The sequence below is a fragment of the Fusarium flagelliforme genome (assembly GCF_020744385.1).
Source record: "Fusarium flagelliforme strain FIESC 12 MPI-CAGE-AA-0113 chromosome Unknown B0J16scaffold_3, whole genome shotgun sequence".
NCBI lineage: Eukaryota > Fungi > Ascomycota > Sordariomycetes > Hypocreales > Nectriaceae > Fusarium > Fusarium flagelliforme.
The window spans coordinates 466,719-482,539 of NW_025763505.1; the positions used below are offsets into that span (position 1 = coordinate 466,719).

At 49.1% G+C, this 15,821-nt stretch overlaps 7 protein-coding genes across 7 annotated transcripts; 2 read left to right on the plus strand and 5 right to left on the minus strand.

The window, feature by feature from the left end:
• Positions 1-1,459: 1,459 nt before the first annotated feature.
• On the minus strand, positions 1,460-4,265 carry B0J16DRAFT_361716 (Palmitoyltransferase AKR1). Its single transcript, XM_046129775.1, has 5 exons — positions 3,765-4,265; positions 2,903-3,712; positions 2,501-2,856; positions 2,339-2,451; positions 1,460-2,288 (listed from the first exon to the last, which is right to left on the minus strand). Exons 1-5 carry the CDS (start codon positions 4,017-4,019, stop codon positions 1,663-1,665), a joined length of 2,160 nt encoding a protein of 719 aa, XP_045984094.1. The 5' UTR covers positions 4,020-4,265; the 3' UTR covers positions 1,460-1,662.
• A 256-nt stretch (positions 4,266-4,521) lies between these two features.
• B0J16DRAFT_88856 (signal recognition particle receptor beta subunit-domain-containing protein) lies at positions 4,522-5,711 on the plus strand. Its single transcript, XM_046134630.1, has one exon. It carries the CDS (start codon positions 4,733-4,735, stop codon positions 5,585-5,587), a length of 855 nt encoding a protein of 284 aa, XP_045984095.1. The 5' UTR covers positions 4,522-4,732; the 3' UTR covers positions 5,588-5,711.
• B0J16DRAFT_88858 (tryptophan synthase beta subunit-like PLP-dependent enzyme) lies at positions 5,712-7,562 on the minus strand. The gene is made up of 2 exons (XM_046134631.1): positions 7,177-7,562; positions 5,712-7,130 (listed from the first exon to the last, which is right to left on the minus strand). Exons 1-2 carry the CDS (start codon positions 7,437-7,439, stop codon positions 5,837-5,839), a joined length of 1,557 nt encoding a protein of 518 aa, XP_045984096.1. The 5' UTR covers positions 7,440-7,562; the 3' UTR covers positions 5,712-5,836.
• A 1,015-nt stretch (positions 7,563-8,577) lies between these two features.
• On the plus strand, positions 8,578-10,190 carry B0J16DRAFT_382063 (uncharacterized protein; the record flags this gene model as incomplete). Its single annotated transcript, XM_046131212.1, has 4 exons — positions 8,578-8,684; positions 8,731-9,549; positions 9,600-9,800; positions 9,848-10,190. The coding sequence occupies 4 exons, from the start codon at positions 8,578-8,580 to the stop codon at positions 10,188-10,190; spliced, it is 1,470 nt and encodes a 489-aa protein (XP_045984097.1).
• An 82-nt stretch (positions 10,191-10,272) lies between these two features.
• On the minus strand, positions 10,273-11,092 carry B0J16DRAFT_336571 (uncharacterized protein). Its single transcript, XM_046127252.1, has one exon. The coding sequence runs from the start codon at positions 10,993-10,995 to the stop codon at positions 10,495-10,497; it is 501 nt and encodes a 166-aa protein (XP_045984098.1). The 5' UTR covers positions 10,996-11,092; the 3' UTR covers positions 10,273-10,494.
• Positions 11,093-11,826: 734 nt separating this feature from the next.
• On the minus strand, positions 11,827-13,378 carry B0J16DRAFT_336573 (uncharacterized protein). Its single transcript, XM_046127253.1, has one exon. It carries the CDS (start codon positions 13,362-13,364, stop codon positions 11,946-11,948), a length of 1,419 nt encoding a protein of 472 aa, XP_045984099.1. The 5' UTR covers positions 13,365-13,378; the 3' UTR covers positions 11,827-11,945.
• Positions 13,379-13,438: 60 nt separating this feature from the next.
• On the minus strand, positions 13,439-15,796 carry B0J16DRAFT_336575 (fungal-specific transcription factor domain-containing protein). Its single transcript, XM_046127254.1, has 4 exons — positions 15,503-15,796; positions 14,954-15,455; positions 14,268-14,909; positions 13,439-14,223 (listed from the first exon to the last, which is right to left on the minus strand). The coding sequence occupies exons 1-4, from the start codon at positions 15,783-15,785 to the stop codon at positions 13,683-13,685; spliced, it is 1,968 nt and encodes a 655-aa protein (XP_045984100.1). The 5' UTR covers positions 15,786-15,796; the 3' UTR covers positions 13,439-13,682.
• Positions 15,797-15,821: the final 25 nt, after the last annotated feature.

Below are 15,821 nucleotides of genomic sequence, written 5' to 3' on the forward strand. Positions count from 1 at the left end.
TGTTCCGTAATCAATGGATCAATGGAGGTGTAGCAGTTTTCTCTTCCCGCGGGGCAAGTAACTGATCCGGATCCGAGAGCGGTCAAACAAGACTGGATCAGTGAATGGGTCAGAATTGAGGTCAGAAAAAAAGCAATTATATATATCCTCTTGCCAAGCTCGCTTACACCCTCTATGGTCACAATGCAGGAACAATTGCAGAATGTCTCAGCGCCTCCTGTGTGTTTGTCTATATCACATCACATAGCATAATAGTCTATATAATCATCACTCCCTCCAAGATTCTCTCCAGGTTATATCGATCGACTGTTATATCCAGCCCTTCAACGAAGCCCAGGTACAGTACCTCGCTTGAGTAGGTATTTGACCCCTGTCATCACGGCCCGTAGTCCCCTGAATCATAAAACCCCTGCCCAGAAAAGCCGTTGAGAAGAGTGGGATAGCCTTGTCAATTGCATTCCTCTTTCAGACCGGACTTTGCTTTGACAGTTGTCCACTCGGCCGAGCAATACCGTACCATGTTGATTAGAAAAGAAGGGCCTGTCCGTCCGCCTTGTTAACTCGAGATAGGACAAGTTTTGCCTCTTAACCACTTACGAATTCAAAATATGCCCAGTCATATTTTCAACGTCTCTCTATCCACTTTCTTCGCAAGTTTGCCTTGACAGGGATGTTAATGCCGCGTATCAGATATCTATTTTTCTTTTTAACTTTGGTCATATATCAATTGCCACGCGCCTCGTATGAAGACGAATGTCTTTTACGCGATGAGATCGAACATGCAGATACCGGCAGGCACGTGGGCAAAGAAAGACAAACATCAAAGATACCAATGGCCAGTGCACGTATGAAGATAATTACTATGAACGCATCATGAGAAAAACAAAGGTGTCTGCGGGTCTGAGAGAATAACCGGGAATCTTTGGCAGACTGATGGGGTTACATTACATAGTGAAGAGCCTCCTGATCATCATAGGATCCTCAACTGTAACCTCTAATACCTGCCAAGCTTTTGTCAAATGTAAATCCCAAGAACCATCCGTAATACTGAAACTAAGCTAAATAAATCCGCCTACTATTACTATTCCCATAATTACAGTACCTCAGAAGCCCATCGTCTACAACTTTTATCCGGTCCACCGTCCGTCAGGTAAGACTCGAGTGGAGACAACATTTACTGATATATCATGTTTCACCTTTTTTCTACCTTTCTTTTCTTGGACTTGACCATTGTTACGCACATATTCCTCACGGACGTAGTTCGTGCACAGCGCCACTACTGCTACCAGGGTGCAGTACGAGTGCTTGGAGGAAAAAGCCGTTGAGATCCAATCTTGCATGTCGAGCGCCACCAGATCCTTAACTGCTCAGAATCAATTCACCTCTGGCTTATGTTTACAGCACGGTCGTGGATCTACTGTCACGCACACAATTCGAAACTCAAGTTCTCATAATCCAAGGTCTTAATAAACGTCCCCTGTATTAACATTACAATGTACACTTTCCGTCATATATCCCTTTCTCGCGTCTAACCCGGGTTCACACGTAACAAGGCAAACATATAGTATAAGCAGTCGTAACGCATCCGTCATTTACACCATCCCATCTTAGCGTTTGGTCATATAACGTAAACCCCCAATCAACTACTCCTTAGCTCTAAATCTAGACTTCTTCCGTTCCTACAGCCTCGTAACCTCCGCGATCTCGTCGTCCAGTCAATGTCATAAGACTAGGACTCTCGTACATGGCGGTGTAATCGACACGCTCGCCACCGAGAACAGCAGATCCGTTCTCTCGCTGGCCGAAAATAGGCGCGGGATCGCACCAGAAATCTTTGCAGTTGGTGATGCAGCCCTTGCTGTAGGGGTTCTTCTTCTTGCGCTTGTTCTTGCCTGACACGGCACCTCTTCCTGTGATAGTCTCGATGAAGGGGTCGACTCCGAGGGTTCGGCTCAGTGACTTGAGGATGCCACCCTTGTGCTTGTGAGAGTGAGCAGCAGGGGGCGCTGCAGCTGATAGAGATGGGTGGTTGGGGTCGAGAGGTGCGCCAGTAGATGTTAGAGCAGTGATGTTGCTGCCATCACGGATACCAAACATGTTCTCATATGTAGTCATCGCTCGGGCGACCTGGATGAACTGAGTGAACAGAAGCATGGTGACCCAAAGCAGCTGCAGCGTAATCCAGATAGCCAAGATTGAAGTGTATGAGTCGGCATTGATGTACTTGCAAAGTGTAGGGCTAAGGACATTGCAAGTCTCTGAAGCATTCTTGCTGATAGTGTCAAAGTCTGAAAAGGATTAGTATTGTTTCATAGGTCTGGTAACTTCAAGAGCTTACAGTAGTACAGCAAAAAGTCGTACGAGACGATACCAAGAGTGAGCGAAATGAGATAGAAGAAAAAGTGTCGGTGGTTGTTGATACCAACACAGTTGTAAACCCACGGGCAGTGGCTAAGAACGTTAGTTAGCACAAATCATACATCCAAGGACAGCAACTTACTGGTCATGCTTGGCAACGCATCGCTGGCAGCGACGACAATGCTTGCTTCGAAGAGGTGTCTGAATCATGCAAGTAACACAAAAGTTGGTCTCATCGTATTTCCACTGAGCAAGGAGTTCATCAATAACAGTCTTCTGCTCAGCAATGCCGTTCATCTTGGGAACGAAACCAGGGTCATATCTCATGCTGGCAACGTAGAAATACGCGGTAAGACTCAAGAAGACCGCAAAAAAGAGGTTGAGAAATCCGTGGCCGTGGCCTTCGGTTGCGCCAAGTGTTGTCGTGAAAAGGACTGTCGTCAACCAGTTCACACCCGTCCAGAAAAGTGTGGCCGCAAAGATTCCAGTTAACCAAGGCTAGATGAGTTAGCAGACGTTTACAAGTTGGACACTTGGGACATACCGTCTTGTGGAAATGTCGCATATCTGAAGGCGCATACTCCAACACTTGCTGAGCAACCCACTGGATACCGTAAACAGCAGCCAATCCAAGAGGCACGCCAATGTACACGGGGAAACTCGACATAAGAACAAGCATAGCCCACAACAAAACAAACGGCCAGAGGAACAAGAACCTGGTGACAAAAGTCCTCTTGTCCTTCAAGAAATAACTAGCACCAGGCCAAGGAGGCACCGCGGGGTGACCATCTTCGTTGAAACCGCATTCCCGCAAAGCTCTATGCCAGGCAACTTCCGTATTGAGCTCCTTGGCCGTCACAGCAGGAGTCTTGCCCGTCTGCGTCTTTGCAAATCGATCGGCTCCGTACTCGATAAGTTTCAGGATACAGCCAGGACTGCCCTTGACCAGAGCCCAATGCAGCGCTGTGAAGCCCTGCTCGTCGGTCGCGTGGATACTGGCGCCCCAGCGGAGGAAGAGGTCGACGCATTGGGGAAGGCCCTTGTATGCAGCCCACATCAGCGCGGTGTGGCCGAAAGTGTCGAGGACGTCGACGGGAATTCCTTGGTGCAGGAGAAGAACGATCAGGAGGGTGTTGCCATTGAATGTCGAGATGTGGAGGGTATTGTAACCTTGGGCGTCGGTAATCAGAGGGTCGGCGCCATGCTGAAGAAGGAGATTGACGGTATAGTAGTGACATCGCTGGGCCGCCCATTGAAGAGGTGTCGCTACTGACTCTCCGCCTTTTCTGTTGATCTCGGCGCCGTGCTCGATCAAGAATTTGCACATCGCAAACTGATTGTTAATCGCCGCCCACTACAAATCAGTCAGCATATTCCTCCTTCCGCATCGCGTCGCTCGCACTCACATGTAGGGGCGTGATACCCTCGTCGTCGTGGTAGGTCGCATCGTACTCGCCCGACTCGAAGAGCTTCTCCATAGCCGGAACGTCTCCTATCCGAGCCACCTGCATAACATCATCCTGCTGATTCTGGGCGTCTCCCGGGAGACTACCCATCTCGACCTCGCTGTTGAGCTTGGGGATTGCTGCGTTTGCTTTTCCGGACATTTGAATAGGTGCGGCTGATCCACCTGCTGTGCTGGTGGTGTTTATGCTCGCCATGGCAATTGTGCCCGTAGGCTAGGGTTTCGTGCGACGGTAGGTTTGTAGCTTTATTTCACGTGGGCGGTGCGACAAAAGATACTGAATTGAAGGAGTTCGGTTTATTCGTACAAGATAAACATTGTCTGTCTGAGGAGCGAGAAAAGGAAGGGAAACGGCAAGAGAAGAAGGGGAAAAAATCACACTCCAGAAACTGGCCTTGGCTGAGTCTTGGCTGAATTTTGAAGGGGACAGCGCGTGGAGTAGGCCTACGTATTACTTAGAAGCCGTGATGCCGAGCGCGGCTGAGCTCAGACCCTCCCACGCTCTTCTTTTCTCCCTATGGGGGAAGCCGTCCGCCTCAAACTTACCGGCAACCAGTAAAAGTCAGGGTCCTTCTGTGGCTTATTTCCCCCTAATCATGCAGTGATTCCACGCCATTGGCTATAACGTATTTGGTTTTAATCTTCCTGTGGCTGAGGCTGAGCCAAGTGGGGATGCCGGTCTAGGAGCTCTCCGGTGGGCTGGCCAGATATTCAATTCGTTAGCACAGCTTCAATTTGACAGCAAACGTTTTTGTTTCCAAACTGCCAACGTCATCCGAGCCATCGCACCGACCTCGAGGAAACAGATAAACTTCAAGACCCTGTCTTGTCCCTTGTGTCGGCTATTCCGGCCTCTATATCACCTCGCGACAGTTACGGGCGCCAATTGGTGCCGCACATCCGTCCACCATGGCCAACTTTATCGACATCGTCGAGGCCATCATGACGCCCTCGCTCACCACGATCATCATTGGCGCACTCATAATCATCGGTGCTCCTGTCATTCTTCACCTCGTCCTCGCCTCGTCAAGGACGTACACCGTTCCTCCCAGCGTTCTTCTCGTCGGTCCCGCCAACGCTGGCAAGACGTCACTGCTCACGCTGTTTGAGCGCGGCGCCACTGGTGTCGAGACGCACACTTCCCAGGTGTCGCACGACGTTGAGCTCAACGCTTCCACCGATTCTGAGCACAAGCATTCGTACCGCAACCACGATGTCCACGACGGCACCTACACCAAGTTTTTGCTCATCGACACTCCTGGACATGGCAAGCTGCGAAATGTCGCCACGGGCAAGCTGAACCGTACCGAGAAGCTCAAGGCTGTTGTTTTCGTCGTGGACGCTGCTGCTATTGGAGAGCCTGATGTTCTTGCGCCTACTGCGCAGTACCTCTACGATGTCCTGCTGTTCTTGCAGAAGCGTGCCACCAACGCCAAGGCCAAGAACCCAATTCCTATTCTTATCGCCGCCAACAAAATGGACCTCTTTACTGCGCTGCCATCAACTCTTGTTAAGACCAACCTGGAGGCTGAGCTGACGAGGATTCGTGCTTCGCGAAGCAAGGGACTGCTCGATTCCGGTGTTGGATCTGACGATATTGGTTCCGAAGAGCAGGATTCTTGGCTGGGCGAGTACGGTTCCTCCAAGTTCACCTTCAGCCAGCTCCAGGAGTTCGATATCGACGTCGATGTTCTTCCTGGAAATGTAACTGGCGATGGCCCAGGTGCAGACAAGTGGTGGTGGTGGATTGCTCAGCGCATATAAGGCACAGCATTCACAAATATGGGAGGATTCAATGGATGACACAATTATATTAATGACATTTTTAATTTACGCAGCTGATTCCCGTCGCAAATGCCATGTAGATGTTGAGTCTACCGCCCAAAAATTCTATATCAAAACAACTTATTTATCCTCAAATGCTTCTTTTTCTAGTGGTATCCTGGAACGCCAGACGTGAATGTCGTTGAAAACATGAGTACTCGTTCCCTTTCCTCTCGCGAGGTTTTGTTTCTACAGCTTCTTGTTGATCATCCATGTGAGGAGATCAACCTTTGTGACAACAGCAATGGGCTTGGACAGAGACTTGGATCCCTCCTCGGACTTTTCAGTGACAACGGCAGCGCTGTTCCACTCGAAGAACTTGCTGAGGGTAGTCAGGGGTGTGTCCTTGGTGATCTCGACAAACTGCCTGCGCTTGCCGGGGTTGACGGGGGAGGCGAACTCGCGAGGGTCGGTGACGATCTCGTCCAGACGGGCAAAGTCGAACATGACGTCGGACACGGAGCTTGAGGCGCTGGCGCGGCCGCTGGAGATGTAGCTCAGGAGGTTACCCAGGGTGACGAGACCGACGAGCTTGTTGCCGCTGGCGGAGAGGACGGGGAGCTGGTCGAAGCCCTTCTCGCGCATGGTCTCGATAGCCTCCTGGCAAGTAGAGTTGGCGCCGACGGATGTGACGGGCTTGAGGCGAAGAGCGGCGATGGTGGCGCCCTCGTAGGGGTCAGCGGACTGCTTCTTGCCGTTGCCATTGACGGCGGACTCGATTCCGTTAACGGGGAGAAGGTTGTTGGCGGCGAGCCAGTCGTCGTCGGCGAACTTGGAGAGGTAGCTTCGGATGCTGTCGGGGAGGACAACAACCACGACATCACCCTTCTTGAAACCGTACTCCTTGACGGCGAGGAGCATGGCGGCCATGGCGGAACCAGAGCTGCCACCAACAAGGATACCCTCCTCAGCAATCAGTCGGCGAGCAAGGTGGAAAGACTCTCGGTCATCGGTCTTGTACCACTTGTCAACGATGTGCTGGTCGAGAACATCAGGAATGAAATCGTATCCAATACCCTCCACCTTGTAGCCCTCGTTGACGCGCTCCTGGTTCAGAAGCTCGGGCAGAGCAAGGATACTGCCGTGAGGATCAGCAGCGATAACCTTGATATCCTGGTTATGCTTCTTGAGACCGCGAGCAATACCAGTGATGGTACCACCAGTACCAGCACCAGCGACAAGAGCGGTGATGTGGCCGCCAGTCTGCTCCCAGATCTCCTGGGCAGTACCGAACTCGTGAGCGTTGGGGTTGTCCTTGTTGCTGTACTGGTCGAGGATGTGGGCGTTGGGAAGCTCCTTCTCGAGACGTCGAGCAACACCGATGTGAGACTCGGGGGCGTCCCAAGCAGCCTGTGTAGGAGTACGGATGATGGTGGCGCCAAGAGCACGGAGAACGGAAACCTTTTCGGCCGACATCTTTTCGGGGAGGGTGATGATGGTCTTGTATCCCTTGATAGCTCCGACGAGGGCGAGACCAATACCACTAAACAAGTCAGCAAATATTCATTATCGAGTAATGATGATCTTACGTGTTTCCACTGGTAGGCTCGATCAGAGTATCACCAGGCTTGATACGGCCACTCTTCTCAGCCTCCTCAATCATGCGCAGAGCGATTCTATCCTTGACGCTACCGCCAGCGCTGAAAAGCTCGGGCTTAACGTAGACATCGCACTCAATACCCAGGGACTGGGGAATCTTGTTAAGTCGGACAAGAGGGGTGTTGCCGATAAGTTCAGTCGCAGAGTGGACGGTGGCAGCGCGGGGCGAAACGTGAGGGACCTGAGACGCCATTTTGAAGGATTATGTGTGAATGAAGGAAAAGAAATCTAAGGAAATCTCATACGAGAAATTACAGTTAAAAAGCACGCCACGAGGACAAAAACATTGTTTGGTAGGCGGGGCGGTATGACAGACAGAAACTCTCTGATAGATGAAAGTTTGCCCCGCCAATGCCGAGATTATCCTGTGGAAACCGTTCTAGAACCGGGCTAGAAAAGTGCTGATTTGGTAGGCGGTGAACGAACCGTTTAAGTTACCCGGTAGCTGATCGCCATGGCCAAGTTAGACGAGCTATTAAGCTTAAACTATTCTAAATCTTTACCTAGAGATGTTCAAAATGGCATTTAGTAAGTACGGTCAGTGATTAAATGTTTAGTTATAAAGTGGATGATATCGTTGCGCTTCTAACGCATTGGATCTCAAATGTCTTACTTTATTGATGCGACCACTTTACGATGGCGCAAAAGCACGACATTCACTCGCCTGATTATACAGTCAAACGATTCGTAGAACTCAATCTCACTATAGATTGGTTAACCGAGGAGTTGAGTAATGGAAGAATTGCACCCTAAGGCTGGGAGAGTCAAGATAAAGTAGCCTAAGTGCTCGTCTAAGCTAGCATGAAGTGACTACCTAGGTTATTTCGTCCTTCATGCTTATAGAGGCTAATGTTCTGACACTTGACGATTGTACAACCGAGCTCTACGCCATTCGTCGCTTATAGTTAGACGAACGATAAGGTATCGTCTCTCGCCTCATGATCTCATCCCATATCCAACTCAGTAAGCAAATCATCACCATCTCCGCCTTTTCACAATTCCTTTTCAAAAGTTCTCAACCAGTTTACAATAGTTCCTCCAAGTTCCTCCCGCCACTTGACATCGAACCTATCAACATCGTCCCGGTCCTGGCTTCACCCCCGCACTCGTTCGTGCTTCCTTGTAGATCTTATCGCGTCCGACATGGGTTGACATGCCAAGACTTTAAATTGTTGCGACCTGCCATTTTCGCATCCTGTACCGATAGGCTGGTCTTACCGATTGGGGTAGGATATGATGAACTTTGTAAGAACAGAATAATGTATATAATGGAGAGCTTGTCGCATTGTCTTGGCCTCTCATCTTCACGGTTGTAACTCAATTGGTTCACCATGAAGTTCTTCAACGCTTTGCTCTACGGAGCTCTCCTCTTCTCCGAGGTCTCAGCTACCAAGAAGCTCACACCAAGCCAAGTCGAAGGTGACATCAAAAAGTCCAAGTAAGCAGACCAAGCCACTTAACATAAACAAATCTAACAATCACAGACTTCGAAAGACCCTCGTCGATCTCAACAACATCGGCAAAAAGAACGGCGGCAACAGAGCCTTCGGTCTTCCCGGCTACAAAGCTTCCGTCGACTACATCTACAAGGAGTTGAGCAAGCACAAGAAGTACCTCGACACCACCATTCAGCCCTTCAACTTCACCTTTGAGCAGACGAGGGACATTCAAGTCCGAGGACCTGATGGTGAAGATGTTTATGTTATCACGCTCATTTACAATGTTGGCACGCCTGAGGGAGGTGTAACTGCTCCTTTGGTGGCCCTGCCAATTGATGATACTCGTGGCTCTGGATGTTTCGCCGATCAGTGGGAGGGTGTCGATGCAAAGGATAAACTCGTTCTCGTCAAGCGAGGTGCCTGTGCTATTTCTGATAAACTCAAACTCGCAAAGAAAGCCGGTGCTCGCGGTGTTCTTCTTGTCCACAACGCTCCTGGCGAGGGTATCACCAGTGCCACCCTCAGCGCTGAGAATCTTGAGCTTATCGTCCCTGTGGGTGTCATTCCTCAAGAGGTCGGCACCGCTTGGCGCACGCGCATTGAGGCGGGCGAGAAGCTTGAGGTCACTTTGCTGGTGGACTCATTCTACGAGACCCGTTTGACTTGGAATATTATTTCTGAGACCAAGCTGGGTGATCCTAAGAATGTTGTCATGATGGGTGCTCATTTGGATAGTGTGCAGGAAGGTCCTGGTATCAATGATGATGGTAGTGGAACTGCTGGTATTCTTGAGATTGCCAAGTCGTTTGCCAAGTATACTGGTTACAAGAACAAGGTCAGATTTGCTTGGTGGGGCGCTGAAGAGTGAGTATTCCCAATGCTCTGGAAATACGTTGTGCTGACATATGGTTTAGGAGCGGTCTTGCTGGATCTTACCACTATGGCGAGCAGTTGACTGAGGAGGAAGCTGATGCCATTCGATTCTACTTCAACTACGACATGATCGGTTCTCCTAAGCCCCAGTACTGGGTTCAAGCCAGCAAACCTGCTGACCGAGTCGGAGGAGACATCCTTGCCGCCTGGCTCCGCAAGAAGGGCAAGACCGTCGAGTGGGAGTAAGTCAACTACCTCAACCTTTAAATCACAATACTTACAAACATAGGGAATTCGGCGAATCTTCCGACTACGCTGCCTTCATCGCCCTCGGCATCCCCTCCTCAGGCATCTTCACCGGCGCAGACGCAGACACTGATCCATGCTACCATCTCGCCTGCGACACCATCGACAACATCCACTGGGACGCCCTGACTCTCAACACCAAGACCGCTGGACGCGCTGCTGCTCAGTTTGCGTTGAGTTTGAAGGGTGTTCCTGCTAGGGATAAGACTAGTCCTAACCCTAAGGATAAGAGGGCCATTGCTGCTAGGTTTGAGCATTGGCAGAAGAAGAGGACGCTTGCGGGTAACTCGCATAAGTGTAACCATAAGACTAAGGAGGTTGTTTAGATGGGTGTATTGAGGTGTGTATTAGGAGATGTTGGAGCAGTGGGAGGATTGAGACGAGTGATGATGAGATGATGATGAACGTTCGTGTATATATTATTGAATATTATTTGTGTGATTACTAGATGTTTTCATTAATGTGTCGTGACTCGTAAGGAAATGCTCGCTTGCTCGCTCATGTCATCATAAACGCCGTCAGTCGTGTGCCTCATTTGAAGAATCCCCTTCTCCTCCTCATTCCTCCCATCTCATAAGCGATGTCTGTCTCTCGCCTGTCGCAACCCGTACATTCAAGTGCTGAACCATCCTATCGCTGATATGTCCTCGGCGGATTTGAAGACCTTCTAGGATTTGGAATAGGAATCGCCCTATAAGTAGGAAACTTTGGCCCCCCAGGAACCTGTTCCCTCACCGCCGCCGGCCTAGGATACTGCACAGGCGTAGGCCCTCTCACAGGCACAGGAACCGGTCTCGTCCAATTCTCATGCGGCATGACAACCGACCAATCATCTTCAGAGCCTGAATAACTGCGCTCACTCCTTCGTCGTTTGACAGTTTTGACTCTTGGTCGTCGTCGACAGCAACAACATACCACTATAAACGCAAGTATAAAAGCACCAACGACAGAACCAACGATGGCACCTATTTCGGCGCTCGTGAGACCATCGCCACTGTGCTGGGACGTTACGGGAACTGCGGGACGGTCCGTTGAGAGTGTGACGTGGGTGGTGTAAGTTGTGGATGGGAGAACCACTGTTTGAGTTATGACTTGCGCCTCTTGGCGGGGGATCATGTGGGGAGGGGACATTGTAAGACAGTCAGCCCTATACGGACAAGTAGGTAGAAAGTGAAGGTATTCGCAAAAGTGCAAAAAAGAAAAGAAAAATCTCGGGGGCCGTAAAGCCTTATGAGTCTCTGTCTCACAAGAGAGGCAACCTTTGCGCGAGACATATCGTCTGCTGATGCTATTTGGTCCCACGGCCCCCAAAGTTCTTCTGTACCGGAACAGGAATGACGGACAGGGGATGTAACTGTATCTGTATGCGTTGAATGGTCAGTTGGTTGACGTTGACCAATAGTAGGAGACTGATCTCAGAGAGGGGTGTGGTGGTGATGCAGGTTGGACTAGGCTGCCATAGCTATTGAAGATGACTGCGTCGGTCGAGTCTGCCTTTTTATGCGGATTCTGTTGGTTTTCCTTGATATTGGGGGGATTAGCGGTTCGCAAATAGTGTTCATGCAGGTGTTGGTTCTGACTAGCAAGTTACTCAGCCGTAATAACGACATGGATACCGCGATAGCATCAATACCAAAGTACCACTAAATGCAACTGTAAATATTAGCCGGGTTCAGAGGTCAAGAGTGATATGTACCCGGAAAGGCAAAGTGAGATAACCATGAAACAATGGATGCTACTGTCTGGGTATTTTCTACTTACCATATGCAGTCACTCAAGCTTTGGGAAGGATCAATAATCCTAGGCTGACTCGGAAGATAAGCGAGACCGATGACTCTGATTTGTGATAAGCTGATATGACAAGATCTCAGCCCAGTCACCGGAAATGTCTGACAGGATGGGCATTCGTTATGGAATCACTTAGCCTGTTATGAGTTTACTGAGAACAAACTGGTTGAAACCCTTCAGAAGCTCATCATCATTTAAATTATCTCTATGTTATTATTATTATTATTATTGTTGTTGTTATTATTCCGTCATTTCACAGTCCATTACATATATATAAGCGCCCACAGCATCTCTCAAACCTCCTTATCAAAATTATAAAACATCTCAACTCTCCCCTCACACTCACACGTAAAAACACTTCCCAAACACCTCTTAAACACATCTCGAACCCTCTTCTCAATACTCCAATCCTCACTCTCAAGTTCAAGCCCCAGCATAACACACCTAACAACAAGTCCCCAGCACTCTTCAAGATATCCATCAAGCTCGGCCTTATTATCAGGGTGAAAAGGCTTTCTGGCGATGGGTAAAGTACGCTTGGGCGTGTGGTCTGCACTGGAGAGAATGCTGTCTGATAGTTCTGCTGGAAGACCCTTGTTGTGGAGGACTTGCTGGGCTTCTAGGATGTCGCTTTCGTGCGGTTGATAAGAGACCGGCTTTTCGAAGGAGAGAAAGTCATCGTAGGACATTAGGCCGTAGGGGTAAAAGTCCAATTTGTAGAAACAATCGGGGATGTTGGATACTTCGCCAGTTTCTTCAAAGGCTTTGCGTATGGACTCTGGCATGCCGAGTGTGTCTACCTTCATGACATGCTTCCAGCGAGAAACATCAAACGGTCGAGGATGTGCATTGAACTGCTTGTCCTCAATCCCGAAAAGATCTCTATGTGGATATGTCGCGATCTGACATCCAGAAGATATCGTGCAAGTCCGAATAGCACTCTGATAAGACCCCAAATCACGATATCCGCCCTCCCTCAAATCAGGAAAACAGTAAAGGATATTAAGAACCAGATACATGGTCATGGCGTATTCACAAAGCATATCCCAGCCAAGATCACTACCCTCACAATAACAAGGCCCAGCTTCCCACCACCGCGCCAAATGACACTCATCCGATGAACATACTCGTAGTACGGGATCCATTTCACCGTTAAGGATCAACGTTTTGACGAATTCGAGATTGCGATATGCTTTTCCGTTGTAATGGTAGAACTCCCAGCAGTCGTTGGGGTAGTATTCTCGTTGGAAGGCTGCGAGTTGGCGTTCTTTTAGAGGCAATGCGCAGTCGCAGTCGTTTGTATGAGTGCAGAGGAGGCCTTGCTCGACTTTGGATGAGCCGTCTTCTTCTTTGGGATACCAGTGTTTAACTGTCGGTGTGATTTTCTCCACTGATTCCTCTGTCAAGATAACTTCGTCTTTTGCGGGAGGATAATATTGCGTTGGAGTATCATCTTCTTCACCGGCTATGTCTTTGAAGAAAGTGCCAACGTTGATAGGGTCGAATTTGTCAGGATATTTCTTCCGTTCTTGGTTTGCATCAATAGTTGCATTTTTGAAGAATGCATCAAGAAAATGAGAGAGATTTTGTCTTGACTCTGGTGTATCTTGTGGGTGAAGATTGCGAGCACCATGCTGACAGGAGTTTGCAGTCTTGAGCTCAAACACCGAGGCAAGAGACTGCCAGGGCAGTCTTTCTGCTTGGTGTGCCATGTTTTCGATACAGATTAATTGTGTTTTCAATAATTCGTGAGACAGTGCTGGCTTTATAGTCGAGACTATTTATAGTGGCTGCGCCCAGCTGTGCCTTAAGCTAAGGTCGAAATAGAGTCATGTAACCTCACTATTCTAGCCTGGACCGAAGGATTCGCTTGCAGGAAAGCGACTATAATACGAAAAGTCGAGTGACTCATTGATCAATGCTGCTAAGAGATCGGCTTCACGCTGGTTGAATGCTTATCGCGATCGTGTTCTCAAAGCAGCGCTTAGATACTGACATTCAGAATGACGGAAACATCATTCTATGGGCATTCAATACAACTTCTTCCAATAAATAGCATCAACCTTAACAATAGCAAACCTCAAAAACGGCCAACTCTGAACCCTCATCTTCAAAATCCTCCTCCAAGTCGCAAGCAAATTCTGATCATACTCGCTCATACCATCCTGCAAACAAAGCATATAACAAAATAATCCCGGATAAGCAAGACAATTTCTTGTGTAAGCAGGCCAAAATGCAGATTGATGTCGAGCGTCAAGGCCTCGTATGAATTTGATGACTGTTTGTATAAGGCCGCGACATGACTGCAGCACTGTTCCTTGCGTGTTTTGGTCCACGGGTGAGGAGCTGGATATTATAGGACGGAGGAGGGCGCGGAGAATGAGGATGTGCGTTGTGTAGTATGCTACGTAGAGGGAGCGGTGGCTTGTTACTGAGTCGTCGGCTTCGGACTCGTTGGGGGTTAAGGATGGTGGGAGGGCCTCGAGCCATTGGAGGAGGAGTTGGCGTGGGCGACGGGCTTGGTCGAGGAGGGTCTCTAGGACTTGTGGGCGAGATACGGCGCGGAGGGAGCTATGAAGTTAGTATTGAAGGGTCATGAGAGGAAGGAGACTTACAAGAATTGTCGGCAGATATGACTGGTAATTTCTGTCAGTGAACATAGCTGTATGATATAATCAGACGCCAATTTCTGAATGTACTCAGGCACGTCAACATCAATCATGAAATCATCACCCGTCAAAGACGCAACATCCCAATCATCATCGGAAATCATAGAACATCTGCCATGCGTCACAGCCCTCCAAGTATACTCCACATAAACAACCCACCACAACCTCCTCCTCAACCTCCCCTCCCAAGACGGCAATTTCCAACCCTTCGCATCAATATTTAATCCCAAAGATTGCGCCATGGCAAGCATGGAAGACGCAAGAGACCAAACAAACGGGTTCTCAACACAAACTGCATCGAAAGGTGTGTGGTTGAGAAGAAGGAGATAGATCTGGATTGTTGAAAGGCGTGGGAAGTGAAGTTCTTTTTGTAAACATGTGTAGGAAACTTGCCATAACTTTGCGACGTCGGGTTTTGAGTAGGCGCTGTCGAGACAGAGTTTTTCGTCCCAGGGTGTGAAGGGGAGGGCGAGGGCGTATAGACCTGCTAGAAGACCCGTCGATGCAGTTGATACGAACGATTCTAGGTCTGCGAAGACTTGGGAGCGTGATAGGATTGGAAGCGATTCAAAGACGAATCGAAAATAACTGCTATCGTTAGTCAAGATACGACCCATTGACTTTTTACTTACAGTTTGACTAGAGCTGTACCCGTCTCCTTGTCAACCAACATCTCCAAATTCTCCCTCTCGTCAAGAGAACTCATACACCCATTAATAACCTTCTGCCCCTCAACAGCAGTTTCCGTGCGACTCTGCAGAAAATGAAGCGGCGCATCTCCATGCTGTCTCCGATACGTAACGCGATAAAAGTCCACCTCATCATCCTTGGTATAAGGAAAATGTTCGAGCGAAAACGGATCCGATTCGTTGGAGAAGCCGATAAATGAAGTTGAGTAGTGTGGTCTTTGGTCGATGGATAGTCTCTCGGGGGGCTGCGTCGGAGGACTGATAACAGGTTGGATATCTTCGGGGGGTGTTTGTTCGAAAGAGGGAAGTTCGCCGTCTGCGAAGAAGTCAAAGGTTTGGTCTTCGCCGAATGCCAAGTTCCAGTTTATGTCGGCTTCGATAGGTTGCGGCGCAAGCATGTCGGTCAATGGCATTATACCAGCGCTATCGGTGGATTCCCGAGTAACTTCGAATTGTCAGCTTGACTCTAATCAGAATAAAATGACCTCGTACCATCATGATTACCAATTGACTGCTCATTCAGCGGTGTCGCACTCAACACAGTACTCGGAGACTCCCTCCTAACGCGACTATCTCTAGCCTTCTTTTTCGGATTCCCAACAAACGTACACTCCCTCCCCGTCCGATCGCAAAGCTGACATGGCCGCGACGGATCAGGAATATTACACAACACCTTACGTGCGCGGCATAAATCGCATGGTCTTTGTGATTTAGATCGATAGCGGCGCGTTCCTGCGACTTGGCGTGTTTGTGCTTGTATGGAAGGAAAGTCCATGATTGTTGAAGATACGGATAGTGGAGGTGATCTTTA